The sequence below is a fragment of the Colletotrichum lupini genome, chromosome 6, assembly GCF_023278565.1.
Source record: "Colletotrichum lupini chromosome 6, complete sequence".
In the NCBI taxonomy this organism is placed as follows: Eukaryota; Fungi; Ascomycota; class Sordariomycetes; order Glomerellales; family Glomerellaceae; genus Colletotrichum; species Colletotrichum lupini.
Window position 1 is genome coordinate 3,067,186 of NC_064679.1, and position 15,148 is coordinate 3,082,333.

Here is a 15,148-nt window from a genome sequence, read left to right on the forward strand (position 1 = left end):
CTGGTGCCGAGATCATTCACCCAAACTGTTTGTCACCCTTTCCTATAATCTCTTATTTTCCTTGAATGTCTATTTGTCGGTTTGTTCCTATTACGGAAGACCCTAAAAGCCCAGTGGTGCAAGTTGTACATGGCGCTCGGCAACATTTGAACACTGGCTTGTAATACGAACATTGGGTTGTTCCATTTGTTATATCGGGCTGGCCCATCCACGCCGAATCGGCATATAATACCTACTGGACGATGTCGACGACGAAACTGCTCTCAACGGTGGTTTGGCTTTCCAGCCTCTCGTTACCTACCAGAGCCTTGGATCGAAGAGACGACTTTACCGATTTCGAAACTGAAGAGGAAAGACAGGGCAAGGGCAAGGGCAAAGGAAAAGGAAAGGGAAAAGGCAAAGAAGGCGTACCGAATGTTCCCGTCACGACACCCGGACTCGACGCCCTGCCTACAACCGGAACCGATCCTGCGCCTGTCCTCGGGCCTGGGACAAACAATGGGGATCCAAACAATCCCAACAATGGAGGTGTGACCTGGCTCAACCCTGGCACTGAACACTCAGTCTGCGATGCCTTCACCCATCTGCCGTTTTTATCACACCGACGATCTCATCCGAGCCCCCGCCTTACCTCACCTGACTGACTCTTTGGACACCTCCGGACATTTTCTTTCCGTTTTGCTCTCACTTGACTTACATATAAATTGGATAAAGAGCTAACACATCTTCACAGCACCTCCCCCTAACGAGGAACCGCCCCCTCCTCCGGAAAACCCTCAGGTCCCGGAAAACCCTCCAAATCAGGACCCCCCTCCACCCCCTCCCCCACCAGAGGAACCACCGCCGCCGCCGCCTCCTCCAGAAGCGCCTGCTCCTCCGCCTTCGCCTCCGTCTCCGCCTCCGTCTCCCCCGGCGCCTACCACCACCTCGGTTGAGAGTCGAAGGTCAACGACAACTCCACGATCTAGTCCCGTAGTCTCAACTTCGAGACCTCCGGTGCCATCTGTCTCGTCTTCTCCAACCCCAATTCGCTCCTTTCCTCCACCGGTCTTTTCACAGCCGAGTGCACCCCCACCAAACTTTCCCCAGCCGTTTCCACGACCAAGCTCAACACCAAAGCTTCCTCAGCCAAGCTCAACGACATCTCTCATTGTTGTACTTCCGCCGCCAACTTCAGCTCCACTGACCACGTTGCCGGCACCTGCTCAGCCGACTGATGCTGGGAGCAGGAGTTCAAACCTCCCGGCGCCAGCTGCACCAAGCTCAACCTCTTTGACTGACCAGCACGGCGCCATGAGCGGAAATAAATCGCAGGGTATTGAGGGCAACCGTGGCCTTGTGGTTGCTCTGAGCACTGTACTCTCTGTGCTTGGAGTGATCATTATTATCGGGGCCATCTTTCTCTGCTACCGTTACCGCCGTGGCCGCCTGCCATTCAGCCGCCGGGGCAACAGCCCGATTGATGATGAGGAGATCGAATCGTGGAAGGCCTGCAGGACAATTGAGAAATGTACGACCGTGGTCGTGGATAAACATGACTCGGCTGGTTCTATTCGCAAGCCAGCCAGCGTGATCGTCTATCAAAATCACAACCAGCACCAGCCGCGCCCTTCAACGGATACCGCACCTCGCTCTCTGTATCACAAGCGGAGCATGGACAAGAAGAGTATTGATATCCCTCAAACTCCCGTTCTCGCACGAGCCCCAAACGCCCGCGTTGGCCTCACTGACGACGCCGTCGAGGGTGACCTCGCCTTCCTTCCATCCCCCAAGCGACAGAACTCCAGACTGTCCAAGTTGCCGTCCCCTCGTCATGGCAGACATCGCAGCTCTCGCAGCAGCGCGAGTGTCGGTAGTCTGCGCGAGCATTGGTATGGCTACCACACCGACACAGAAATGTCTCCCCGCCCTTCGGTGGACCCTTACTCCCGGATGCCTTCTTCGGCACACTCGGATGGGAGGCACCAGCGGGTTTACTCGTCTCCCTCGAACCCTCCGAGGCTTTCACTTGATGAGGAATATCACATGGGTGGCCTCTCCCCACGCCCTTTCCTACGGCAATCAGAAATTGGTCTTGCCGTAGGCTGAAGTTACGATTCACGATTCTACGCCGGTCTATGAGGTTTCTCTAACGCCGAGCCTTGTCTTACAACCTACCTTTACGATTCTTGCAGGAAATCCTTCGCAACGAACCCTGCGGATGACAGGAGCACGCCACACGCTAGGCTACGACATTCGTTTCAGCCCTTGCGCTCTTCCCGCGGGACTGGAGAGAAGTGCGGGGTGTGCTATCGCGCGGGACTTTTTGTTTCATGTCCCGATGGATGGCAGCATATCTCAACTCCCCATGTGGCTTAACACCATCACGAGGGTGGTGGGTGAGGCCAGCCGTATTAAACTCAGAATGGAAATCCATGGCTCAACAACCCTCCCCACCACCATTACTCTTCGGGCTTTCTTCGCGATGCCCTCTTCACAGTGGCACGCAAGGCTCGGCGGACGCATCTGATGCGACCCAACTCCCCTCTTATGTTCCTCTTAAGTGAGCGAGCATCATGACGCTTGATATTGCTACATCTGGCAAGAAGCTTCGATGTCTGAAACGACATCTTTTTTTCCCTTTAATGGTGGCTCATTGGAGTCACACATGACGGAATGGTGATGGATATACCCACATGACAAACGGTCTACTTGAAGCTGCAACGCAGTCCATTTTCTATATTTAAGTCTCTAAATACTTCGCCGGGCAACCAAACTTAGCTCCGAAACAAATTCAAATACAAGCCATATACCAAAGTTCCACGGTCTAGATCTCAACGTGATTTGCGCGATGTATATGAACCCGAGGTGAACCGCGCCGGTGGCAATATGAAGTCGTGGCTTCAATGGCGCCGACTACTCTGAGAGGCCACAACGAAGAGGTTGTCACAATGTCAGAACGGAAGCTTTTTGCGTGCGCGAACGATAGAGCAGAGCGCGGTTGCTCTGCTCATCATCCCATCTTTAGGCGGCAACCCTCACATCGACGTCGGCCACGCTGCTGACAAGACCCAAAAGTTCCCAAGAATCGCTGGTGAAACGCGGAACAAGGAGCATGGGGGTGAGAGGTGGTGCTAGGTACTCCCACCTCAGCAATCTGAAAGAAGAGAAGGAGACCTTTCAACACAAATAGGTGCCGGGACTTGACTGACTGACGGGCGGGAGGGAAGGGGAGGGGAGGGGGAAAAGAAAAGCAAGATTTCGTGGCCAAGGTTTCGATGACACTCTGGTGTCGTGTTCATGGTTTTCCGTTTCTGCTCGCCGTGCCCCCCTTCTCCCCTCCCCTACCACGGCGCTGACCACATTGCGACACCTGCCATCCCAGGATGACGGACACGATGGCAGGCGGGACAGGTGAAACGCGAATGCTCTTTTTTCTTCTCCTTCCCCGCCGCGGCGCCGGCGTGGGTGTTGCAACACAAAATTGGCACGTCGGGGACGAACGCGAACCGACGGGAGGAAGTCTGGAAGAAGGGCGGGGAAGATGTCCGGTCGTGGGTATGGGGGCTATGAGGTGGTGAGGTGAAGGATTCGTCTCTGACTTTTGAGTGGTGTCTTCGCATTTAGATACAGACACCTGAGATGCTTCTGTGCGTCATATTTGATCGTCACAACTTTTGGTTGGTGAACGCCACTATCGACTTGAAGGAATCGGATGGAAGTTCGTGAAGGGGGCTGCGGCGTGTCGTGTGTATTTGTCGGTTCATCATTACCCAGAGCGAGTTGGTATACTTATACGTCGCGACTGTACAGTTCTTTCATTCCATCTTCTTTGCTTGGTTTGTATTATTCCCTTCGTCGTGATGTGAATTTCATTCGTTCGGGGAAAAGGAAAGCTGTCCATCTTCGGAGCTATCGGGGGCAGCTGAATGGAGACAGACTCCTCATCCCTCGGATGTTTCTCACTTTTCACATTTTTTTTCCCCCTTTCGAGTCTTCTGACACCTGTCATGACGTTTTTTTCAGGTGTAGTTCACCTAGGTTTCTGATGACTGGACACTTTTCTCCGCGTGCGCGCGTCTTCGTCGTGTCATATCTGCGGGTTCGCGATTTATTTCGGATGTTTGCGGGGAGAAGGGAGAAACATGGGAAGCAGGGGGAGGTGTATGGAGGCGAATTTCTGAGCTTTGGGAGTGTGCAATGGTTCTAGATTCGTAAGTTGGGGCGGGACAAATCGGGGACGGGGGTTACGGGAGGTGTAGTGTGAGGTGCGAATAGCAGGGTCAGGGAAGATGCGAGATGTCCTGCCATCCCGCTGCTATTGGGATGTGCGTTGATGGTTGTAATGGAGATGGGCGGTGATGTGACTTGAATTCCGTCGAACAATGTTGGCAGGCCGAGGTCAGTGTTGTAGATGGATGTGTGTAAAGATATCGGTCGTTCTTCTTGGCTATCTTGCCATCGAAGAATTCCAAAATTGGATTCCTTGTGAAGAGCTCGTTCGTGGGTTTAGTCTCTTCTCATACTACCAGGCAGGTACGTTTGCAAGGTTCAAACGAGCTGCCAACAAACAGTTGACTTCAGCTTAGATGGCCGTATTGGGCCCAATCATGGCGATTTACCTTTCTAGGCGTAAAATTATGTCTGAGGCCGAGAATCACAGGAGCCACAGTCTGAGTTATTCATGCTCACATTAATTAGCAGTGAAATAATGAGTGAGTAAATTGGGTGTCATGAGTGAGTGAGTGTAATGAGCGAGAGTGTTAGATGAGAACGGCGAGTGAGTGAAGCCATGAGATGAGAGAATGACAGATGCACTTAACGCGTCCGCACCTAAAAGCGGGTCCAGTCGCGTCCACTATACCGCAAGACGCGCTGACCAACGACGACAGCGCACCTTAACCACTCGTTGTCCTGCCCACCGCTTCGGGAACCGTCGAATCTCGAAGAGTTTTGATTCCACCTCATCTGGCGGCAGTGAAAGGGTCTGCTCGGCTACCTCAATAACTCAATTGGCCCTATTGCAGCAGCTTGGCAAGCTTAAGTATCCCCTGGTTCTTCGACAAACCACGGCTCATCTCGAGGGGCTTATCGCATGTTCCCTGCTCATGAAAAACTTCAACATCTCGACTCACGGCCGACGAAATACAGTGAAATAAACAGCTCTTGAGGCCAGAGAAGGACGAGATCGGGTACTCCTTCGTCGAACCCACGCGAATTCATGAGAAAGACGAGGCTTTTGAGGCCATCAAGCTAAGAGAAAGGGTCCAGGGGTGGTGTATGGAGTACAGATACAACTCCATTTCCTCCCAGTCTTTCTCCACAATAAATCCCACCTAGCACCCGCTACCTCATTACCCTACTCAGTTCTCGACCCTCGACCTTCTCACTCGCTCTCACAAATCATGCCTCCGCGCAAAAGCGACGCGAGCCGGAGAAGCGACATATCCAACGCCCGCTTCATCGTCATGGACGAGGAACCTTCCACCTCCACCACGCCGGCCAAGGCCGCGGCGGCACCCGCTACCGCTGCCAACGCCGCCGCGGCAAAGTCGACGCCGGCAACGACGGAGAAGAAGGAGAGTCAGACGCATGACAAGATGGCCAAGGCGGATAGGGATGCTCTCACAATCGAGGTAAGAGGGGAAATCCGTGTGATGCTGGCGACAATGTGCTGGGCTTGACTAATTATAACGTAACCCGTAGGATCTCAGCTTGCCCAAGTCCATCATCACCAGGCTGGCAAAGGGTGTCCTCCCGCCTCAGACCCAGATTCAGGCCAATGCCGTCTTAGCCATGGGCAAGAGCGCGACGGTGTTCATCAACTACCTAGCTTCTCAGTGCGTCAAATCTCTCTTTAGTCACCATGAGATTCTTTGTCCAAACAGGCAGCAATGGTGTCCAGGAGCAGAGTCCATCTTTGTCTCGCATGTATGAAGCTAACTCATATTGTGATTCCTAGTGCCAATGAGATCACAACAAATGCCGGCAAAAAGACTGTCAGCGCTGAAGACGTCTTCAAGGCTCTGGATGACATCGAGTTCGGTTTTCTGCGAGAGCCCTTGGAGCAGGAGTTTACCAGTGAGTTTGCCCTATCGTTTTGCCCTTGTCACCACTGAGGGTGTCCTTCAAATAAATCGTCAATCTGGACATCGCTACTCTATTTCGCTCATCTAAAGTACGCCATGAGAGACGTGACGACCACTAACTTGAGTCTCAGAATATACCCAAATCCAAAACGCAAAACGCACAAATTACCGCAACAAGGTGGCTGCCAAGAAGGGCGGTGCCGCAGCCGGGGCAGCAGGCACAGCATCAGCTGATGCATCCCTCCTCTCCAACCCCGACGACAGCGTCATGACCGCAGCATCCACAGACACCGCCCCCCGCTCAAAGAAGGCCCGTGTAGACGACTCGGCCATGACCGTTGACGAAGAGGCCGAAGACGCAGAGACGGAGCCCGAGGAGGAGGCTGAGGAAGAGGAAGACGAGGAGGCGGACGAGGAAGAGGAAGAAGAGGATGATGACGAGGACGAGGAAGGCAGTAGTGAGGAGATGCACGATGCGCTGGAGACGAAGGAGGGCGAGGGTAGTGACGTCGATGAGGCGCTGGACGGGGACGAGAGTGACTAAAGTCTTGTGATAAATCTCCTATTTTGGGGTTGACGAAGAGAATCTGAACATTGGTGAGGAGGACATGAGGTTACCTAGCGTGATGAAGGCAAGAAAAAGAACGGGCTGCAACAGGGAGCTTCGGCCCCGGTTTTGGGCCATGGAAGGAAAGTAATGCGAATGATTCTTTTGATAATACACATAGTTCGGTGCAAAGACGCCTGTAAGAGAATGCGATGCCGGTGCCCCTTTGTCATTCGTATCGGCAGTGTGTCGGCTAGGCATGGACTCTCAGCCTCTTCGTAAGAGCTGGCGAACGATATATCGCGGCGGCCCGGCCCCCTTCCTCGGAGATCCGCCTTTCAGTAACCCCTAGATCACGGTTCATCTGTACCGGAAGGAAACTATACTCTCAAAAGTCTGCTACTAATCTACGAACCTCCATGCCGGTAGGCTCATCGTCCGTTCAATAATCCTTTCTGTGAGAAGACTGTCCACCCTATTAGCACTCAGGTGTTACGACTTCAGCCTCATCCCATGAAGAAGAGCGAGAGTTAAACGCGTGTATACGCCACCCCCACAGGAAGCTCTTTACGACAGCAACCATTAACATGATAAAGGCTCTAGTATATGCGTAGAGAGGAAGTCGTGATGTCAACAAGATACCAAGGGCAGAAGAGGCCGACGGTAATACTCAGAGATTATGGAACCTATTAGACATCAGAGTTTATAGTTGGGGGGTTCCATGGTGATATGTCGTACGTACGAGCCGTATACCGTATTCGCCTTTGAGCAGCCTCGAAAAGAAAAGCGTACATCAACGTCATGATCGCGCCATGGTCGATGTCAGTAAACATTGAGGGTTGCAAACGCCGACTGTAAAACACTTAAGTCCTAACTCAACTTCAAGGCACTATGTTCCGTCTCTTCGGATGACATGCGAGAAAAGCAAACAATAACGCCATATCGCATTTCCCTCATCCTCTATGATGCTTGGATCACACATACACTTCTTTTATATACAGACACCCGAACATGAAATACTGCTTTTAAGCCAAAGCGGCCATATGATCCCATCTTTTCCGTTTTGACCTGCTTTTGTTTCCGCCCTTTCCGCCATTCCTTCTTCAGAATTTCCTAACTTGGTGTTTCGATGGACGGTGCCCTCTTTCATCCCCAACAGTTCCTCCGGCTCGCCCCTGGTCATCGCTGCCCATGTCCTATTCCATTGCCCATCCTTCCTCTTTTACACATGAGAAGGAACCGGGGGGTTGGGGGATTAGAAAGGTAATAAGAGCCTCCATATCTCCTCACCCCAAAGACGAGACGAAACGGAAAGCAGGAGCAAACAACCCTCGTGCACTTGTAGTCACATAGTAGAACCTATCGCAACTTCGGAGGCGGCTGATCGATAGTAGAAAGGCACGTCGGGTCCGACGAGGCTTTCACTTTCGCCGGGCGGTTATCTCATCTTCAGCCTTACCGCTACTACGGCAGACTACAAGAGGCACTCTACTAAAACCGTTCTTTTTAATAGACCTACGGCTACCGTAAATTTTAAGTATTAATAGTACGACTTTCTCGTACGTATAAATAAATATTATAATAAATCCTATATATTATTATAAAGAATTACTTACGACTATAAGTAGTAGCGGTTACGTAAGGGCGGTTATATTACTTAATAAAAATAGGGTAACTAGGGGGTATATCCTCCTTACTAATTTCTATTATTAATTAATTTCCCTTTCTTCTTAATTAACTTAATATTCTTTAAGTAAAATAAGTAATCTACTTATACCCCTATAATTATTTATTAACAACTATATTTCGCTTTATTATATTTTATACCCTTTTTTATTTTACTTTTATTATTATTACTTAATTATATACGTAATTATAAGTATAATATTCGCGATTTACTAATTCAAAATATTAATTAGGTATAATTAGGCAATTTTATACGTAATTATTAATATAATTTTTATTAATTAGTAATTATACTTCTTTTTAAGCTAATATACGCGCAATTATAAGTATAATTATGCGTATATACCTATTTATAATTTAATTTTTTTTATTTACTTTTTTTTTTAGTATTAACTATTTACGTATATATATTAATAATTTTGTATAAAATACTCCTTTTTTTAATAATCGTATATACTATATAATATTTATAATAAGTACTTAATATAGCGTTCTGGCCCGTATTAAAAGTATATAGCTCTTAATAATCCCCGTATACTAACTTACGTAGTACCCTAACGACCTTACGTCTTATAAAATAACTTTTTACCTCTTTATTAATACGTATACTTTTATATAATAACTTCCTTATTATACAGATTTTTATATTATTTATAAGCTCTTTATCTTCCTTTTTAAAAACTTTTTACTAAATCTATAACCTTAGTATTATATAAGTTAGTATATAGTCTATTAAAATAGTAGGAGTATCTATTAATACTATATATTAATACTATATAATCGATATTAAGAACCGCCCGAGTAACTAGCAAAGGCAGAATAAAAAAAAAATAAGTTAGTATATACTACCTTATACTATTTAATATTACTATATTAACTTATATAATCTAACCCTAGCGTTAGATTAAGCTTAACCCTAAGATTATTAAAAATAGCCGTTATATACCCCTAGATATTACTATAACTTATACTTAGGTTATTAATATTATTTAAATAATTATTTGTTTTTTTATTTCTGCCTTTACTAGCTACTCGGGCGATTCTCAATATCGTTTATACGGTATTAATACACGGTATCAGTAGATACTCATACTATCTCGCTAGACTATTTTTTTTAGATTTTCTAACTTTTTAACTTTCCTTCTTGCAAAGTTCACAACCACGGATCATTAACGGCGATAATGGGCGCCACCACCTTATAAGCCTGCCGCGCACCTAACTAAGTTAATTTAAATAATTATATATAATAATACTAAGATTAATACTAAGTTATATACTTATTATAAGGCTAGTAAAGGTATTTTTACTAATTACGTTATTTTTATAAATAAGGGCTATTTTAGTTATAATTATATATTTATTATATACGAGTATACGCTCGTTATACTTTTTATTATTATTTATACGTTACCCTATATTATTTTATATTTATTTATAATTTACTAACGGTTCGTATTAGTTTATAATACGCTTATTAAGGTTATTAAGCGCGGTCGTAACTATAAAAATTATAATAAAGTCCGTATTAGCGCTCTATTTAAGTCTCTAAGTACTATCCCCGCTATATATTTTTATATAATAATAAAAGCCCTTAAATAAGTAGCTAAGTAGGCTAAAAATAATAAAGAGGGTATATATAATAATATATAAAATTATAAAGAGCGTTACTAACTTATATAGACTCTAAGTAAGGAGTAATTAATTCGATATTTTTATATAGTATAATATAGGAGTTTATATAAGTATATATTAAGATATAGTATAATTAAGCTTAATACCTAGGTAATAAGGCCCTTATAGAATCGTAAAGTACTTATTAATTATAAACTAAAGTATATATACTTAGTTTAGCCCGTAAAAGGCCGTAATTAACTATATAAATACTCCCCTTAAAGTTTAATATTTTTAATAAAATTATAGAACTTTTATTTATTATATATTATCGTTATATACTTTTCTATCCTTTTTAGTATTATAGATCTCTATAAGTATTTATATTTTTATATATATATTTATAAGACTTTATAAATAAAAGGATACTCCTATATATTACTATAATTATATATAAATATCTACCTCTTATTTAAAATTTCTTTTTTAGTTTCTTATTTTATATATTATTACTTTTTTAAAATAGTACGACTATATATTAATATTTTATTATATTAAACGATAATTATTATAAAGTTAGAGAGTAATTAGACTTATAATATAATTATTATATATATTTTTATAGTTTTTAGTATTAGAATTATAAAGCGAACTTTTGAACGTTAATTTATAAAATAGGACTTATAATAAGAAGAGCATACGGTCTTTTTTAAGGATTTATTAATTCGTATTTAAAAATTATTTTTTTAATAATATTTAAATAATAAAAATATCTTTTTTTAACTCTAGTCTAAAGGATTTATAATTACGGCTATAAGATTATTAATACTTTATTAATAAAATTAGTTTTAGTAATAATAAATACTAAAATAGCTCGTAATTATATAATAATAATTAAAAAAGTTCTTTTTTAATATACTAGAGGTTACTTACCGTATTAAAAGGTATAATAAAGAGTATTTTTATATATAAGTTTATTAATAAGCTTATATTATTAGCTAAGATAAACTTTATTTTATATATTATAAAACCTTTTTATAATAAGTTTAAAATTAGTTAAGTAAGATAAGGTACTATTATAAAGGGTTTATAATTCTTAAATTAAATTATATTTAGTTTTTAAATACGTATGATAAGCTTTTATTATTTAGATTTAAGATCTATATTAGTATTAATACTTATTCGTAGTTTATTATATAGTTTTATATAGGGGGTTTTATTTATATATCCCGGAATATACTTATATAATATTTTATTATTATTTAATAATAGGGATTTATATTCTTACGAGTTCGTTTAAACCGAGAGAAAGAAACCGTTCTTATATTTAGTATTTATTATTACTTTTTATAATACTATTTAATAATAAAAAGTTTAATTATATTCCGTAATTATTAAATCTTTAATAAAAATATTTATAACATTAAGATTAAGAATTAATAAAATCGTCTTTATTAAAATAAATTAGTATATTAATAAGTAAGTAATATATATTTTAGTATATATAAATATACTTATATTTATAAGAATATTTCTAACTACTTAAGTTCTAAGGGCTATTTTATATAAATATACTCTCTAATTAGATTATACTTCTATTTATATATATACTACTAATTCGTTTTAATTTTATTAACTTTATATAAATTTAGAACTCTTATCGAATTCGTTATTAAAAAGGTCGCCCTTGTGTTATTTTTAGTTAGTTATAGTAATTATATTATTAATTTACGTTATAAACCGTATAAAACTTTATATAGTTAATTAATTAAGACTAAGGTTAATAACTATTAAATACTATTTAAAATAATAATAATCTAAATATATATCTTTTTTAAACTATTTTATAAATTTATATTTTAATTATTAAGGGCTCCCTAATTATATTAGTTAAAAGTACGAAGTTTAGTAAGGCTAATTATCCTTATTTTAAAGCGTATTAATATTTTCGTATTTATTTAAAATAGTATATACGTAATAAGCTTTAACTAAAAGTTATTTTACTTAGTAAACTATAGGGCGGTATTATATAAGTTAAGTAAAAATTAGAAGACTTTAGAATTAATCTTAGAATATTAAATAGCTTCGTAATTATAAGTAATACTAAGGATAAAAAGGAATTATAAATATAATTATAGTTTATTTTAAATTATTTATTAATAAGAATGCTTGTTTTTATCTTTATAATATACTAAGTTATTTACTATCGTAAACTTTATTTTCTTATCGAACTATTATAATCTCGTTTTTATTTTTATTTTTATCCTTTTTAACCTTTTTTTTAGCTTGTACCTCTTTTTTAACGATCTTCTTGTTTTATTTAACTAATAATTCCTTTTTAATTTTTATTATTAGTTTAATATTAATACTTATTAAAAGCCGTGTTTTTAGAATATTTTTATACGTCGTTTTATTTAAAGTTTTAGTTATAATTAGCTTTATATAACCTTTTCCCTTTTTTATTAGTTAAGGTTTAATAATTAATAACTTAATTTTAGTTTAAAAAATAATAAAAAGTTAGTAATTATTTTTTTTATATAAGATCGTAGCTTTAGAGAGGAATCTTTTTGAACTTATAATTTTATATACTACTTTACGGTACTTTAAAATATTATAAAAACTCTTCATATTAATTAAAAATACTATTTATTTTATTAAAAGAATTTATTAATTTATTATAAAATATAAAATAATACATCGTATTATATTTTGTTACGAAGGTAACTTTGTTTACCTTATTATTCGCCTTATTATCAATATTACGTAAGCAACCTATATACCATATTAATCTACGATTTCTGTAGATTATTATAGGTATTGATTATGTAAGCAATACTGCTTATATAAGCTTACGTGAGCAATGGAATGTACTAGAAGGTAACTGAATAATCTGGAATTTACTCGAGGCGGAATTACGTACTACGATTACGCATTCACTTACGTATACGCTTATTAATTATATCATAATTAATAAGCAATGGAATATTCTAGTAGGAGGTTTTTATGCCTATATATAGGCGTGTATTTGCCTACCTAGACCTTTCGTTAAGCAAGCAACTTCTCATATAGTAATTTAACTATATTACTCTCTTTACTACAAAAACCTCTTTTATATACGCTTATATCCCCTATATTCATATATTCTTGCTTCTATATGAATATTCACTTTTTATATTCTTTATAAGAATATCCCGCATTACCTCGTTAAAGCTATACGTGCTAGAGATATACTAACTTGTTTTTTAAATTCTTAAAGAGCGTTTTGGGTATATTATCTAGTAGAAATATCTTTCTAAATATAACTAGGGGTTATTAAGTATTACTATTAACTAAGATTATAAGAACCTAATAAGTAAGTTTATAAAATCCTTTTATATAAGGTTCGGAATCGGTTTAGAACTAATTTAAAAAGGGTTCGGTTAATATTTATCTCTTAATTACGATTTATAATATCGCCCCTAGGAATAGTAAGTTAAAAGATGTGTTCGATTTTGCTTAGTTTATTTCTACCGTAATATTAAGAAACACGTTCTAGAAAATCGCTCCCTAGACTTAAAATAGAATTAAATAAGGAGTATTTTACTCTATTAATTAAAGGAGGACTACCTTTTATTATATAGTTAACTACGAGGTAAGGTAATTCGGAACTTATTTAGAAGAGGTTTATAACTAATTCGGAATTAATACTAGGTGATCTATTGATCTTACCTTAGGCTTAATATAAATCCCGGAGGAATATTATAGCTAGACTTAACTAGACCTATTTATAAATACCTCTTAAGGATTAGGATAAGTTTTATACTTATACTAATACTATAAAAGCCCTCTATTAAGCTTCGTATATATAAAGTAATCGTTTCGTCCCGTTATTAGTTTATATTTAGAAGTAGGTCGGAATCCTTTTAGAACTAATTTAGAACTAATTACTATATTTAGATCTAGGGAATATAATAGACACCTTCTTAAGCAAAATACCCTTTTTTTAGAATTAGGTATTCGCCTTACTTAGCGGGATATATTTATTATTAAAAGATATCGTACTTTAGCTAGTCGTTTAAGTATAAACCCCTTAGAACTATTTATAACTAAATTTAGAACTAATTCTAAACTAGTTTAGGAATAAAACGTTAATGTCGTTTAGAATAACGAGAACTAGCTCTATATAAACAAAATATAGGGGCTTATCGGTAATTTATTAAATTATTACCTCGTAATTCTTTAAGCCTAGTACCTTTTAATATAAGTTTACGTAGCTAGTTAAGGTCTCGGAATCGGTCGTAGTTATAATAAAGGGTATAAAATCTATCCCTAAGCCCTTTAGAACTCCTTTTAAATAGATTACGAGGTCTTTCCTAAGTCACTTCTTTTAGTATTATTCGTTAAGATTTACGTTATACATTTATAATAAATTTACGAAGCGAGGTTATTTAAAGTTAAAATGAGGATATTACTAGGCGTTATGCTTTATTAAATATTTAAAAAAGGGAGCTATATTTAGAAATAAGCCGATTAGAGCTTAAAAAAAGGAGATTATAGTTATAAAAACTATAGTAAAGACTTTAGAAATAGTTTAAAATCGATTCTAAATTACTTTAAACCCTATTCCTCCTTATTCTATAATAATTCTCAATAATAATATAATATAAAAACTAAAAACTAAAGTTTAAATATATAATATATATATTATATATATTATGTATATTTAATAAAGTTATAGTTATTTAATAATATAATATATTTTATAATTATATATTAAATATTTCGCTTATAATACTTTTTATTAATATACTTAATAAAGATAATTAAATAATAATATAATATAATATAATTATTACTTTAGTTATGTTTTTAAGTTTTAAATGATTTAATATTATTTTAATATATATTAGATTTAGTATTTAGTATACGTATTACGATTTAAATAATATTCTAATATTATTATTTAAAACTATTTAGTTTATAATATTATAAAGAAATTAAGACCTATATATTATTATATTTTTATTTTTATTATTTTAATTACTTATATTATTAAGTATTATTCAATATAAAGTAAACAGTATCATATAAATAATATATAATTACTTATAATAATAAATGGGTTTTATAATAATAATAAAGATATATATATATATATATATATATATTAATACTATATAATCGATATTAAGACCTGCCCGAGTAGTTAGTAAAAGTAGCATATATATATAAATATATATAATAATAAAAATATAAG

At 38.0% G+C, this 15,148-nt stretch overlaps 3 protein-coding genes across 3 annotated transcripts; 2 read left to right on the top strand and 1 right to left on the bottom strand.

Moving 5' to 3' along the window:
• Positions 1–242: 242 nt before the first annotated feature.
• On the top strand, positions 243–2,088 carry CLUP02_12424 (uncharacterized protein; the record flags this gene model as incomplete). Its single annotated transcript, XM_049291388.1, has 2 exons — positions 243–528; positions 734–2,088. 2 exons carry the CDS (start codon positions 243–245, stop codon positions 2,086–2,088), a joined length of 1,641 nt encoding a protein of 546 aa, XP_049148533.1.
• A 353-nt stretch (positions 2,089–2,441) lies between these two features.
• Positions 2,442–4,665, bottom strand: CLUP02_12425 (uncharacterized protein; the record flags this gene model as incomplete). The annotated part of the gene is made up of 12 exons (XM_049291389.1): positions 2,442–2,619; positions 2,676–2,697; positions 2,757–2,895; positions 3,022–3,136; positions 3,192–3,263; positions 3,328–3,546; positions 3,617–3,714; positions 3,791–3,977; positions 4,040–4,159; positions 4,211–4,464; positions 4,520–4,539; positions 4,641–4,665. The coding sequence occupies 12 exons, from the start codon at positions 4,663–4,665 to the stop codon at positions 2,442–2,444; spliced, it is 1,449 nt and encodes a 482-aa protein (XP_049148534.1).
• A 719-nt stretch (positions 4,666–5,384) lies between these two features.
• CLUP02_12426 (DNA polymerase epsilon subunit D) lies at positions 5,385–6,612 on the top strand (the record flags this gene model as incomplete). The annotated part of the gene is made up of 4 exons (XM_049291390.1): positions 5,385–5,615; positions 5,686–5,819; positions 5,942–6,060; positions 6,200–6,612. 4 exons carry the CDS (start codon positions 5,385–5,387, stop codon positions 6,610–6,612), a joined length of 897 nt encoding a protein of 298 aa, XP_049148535.1.
• Between the last annotated feature and the right edge of the window lie 8,536 nt (positions 6,613–15,148).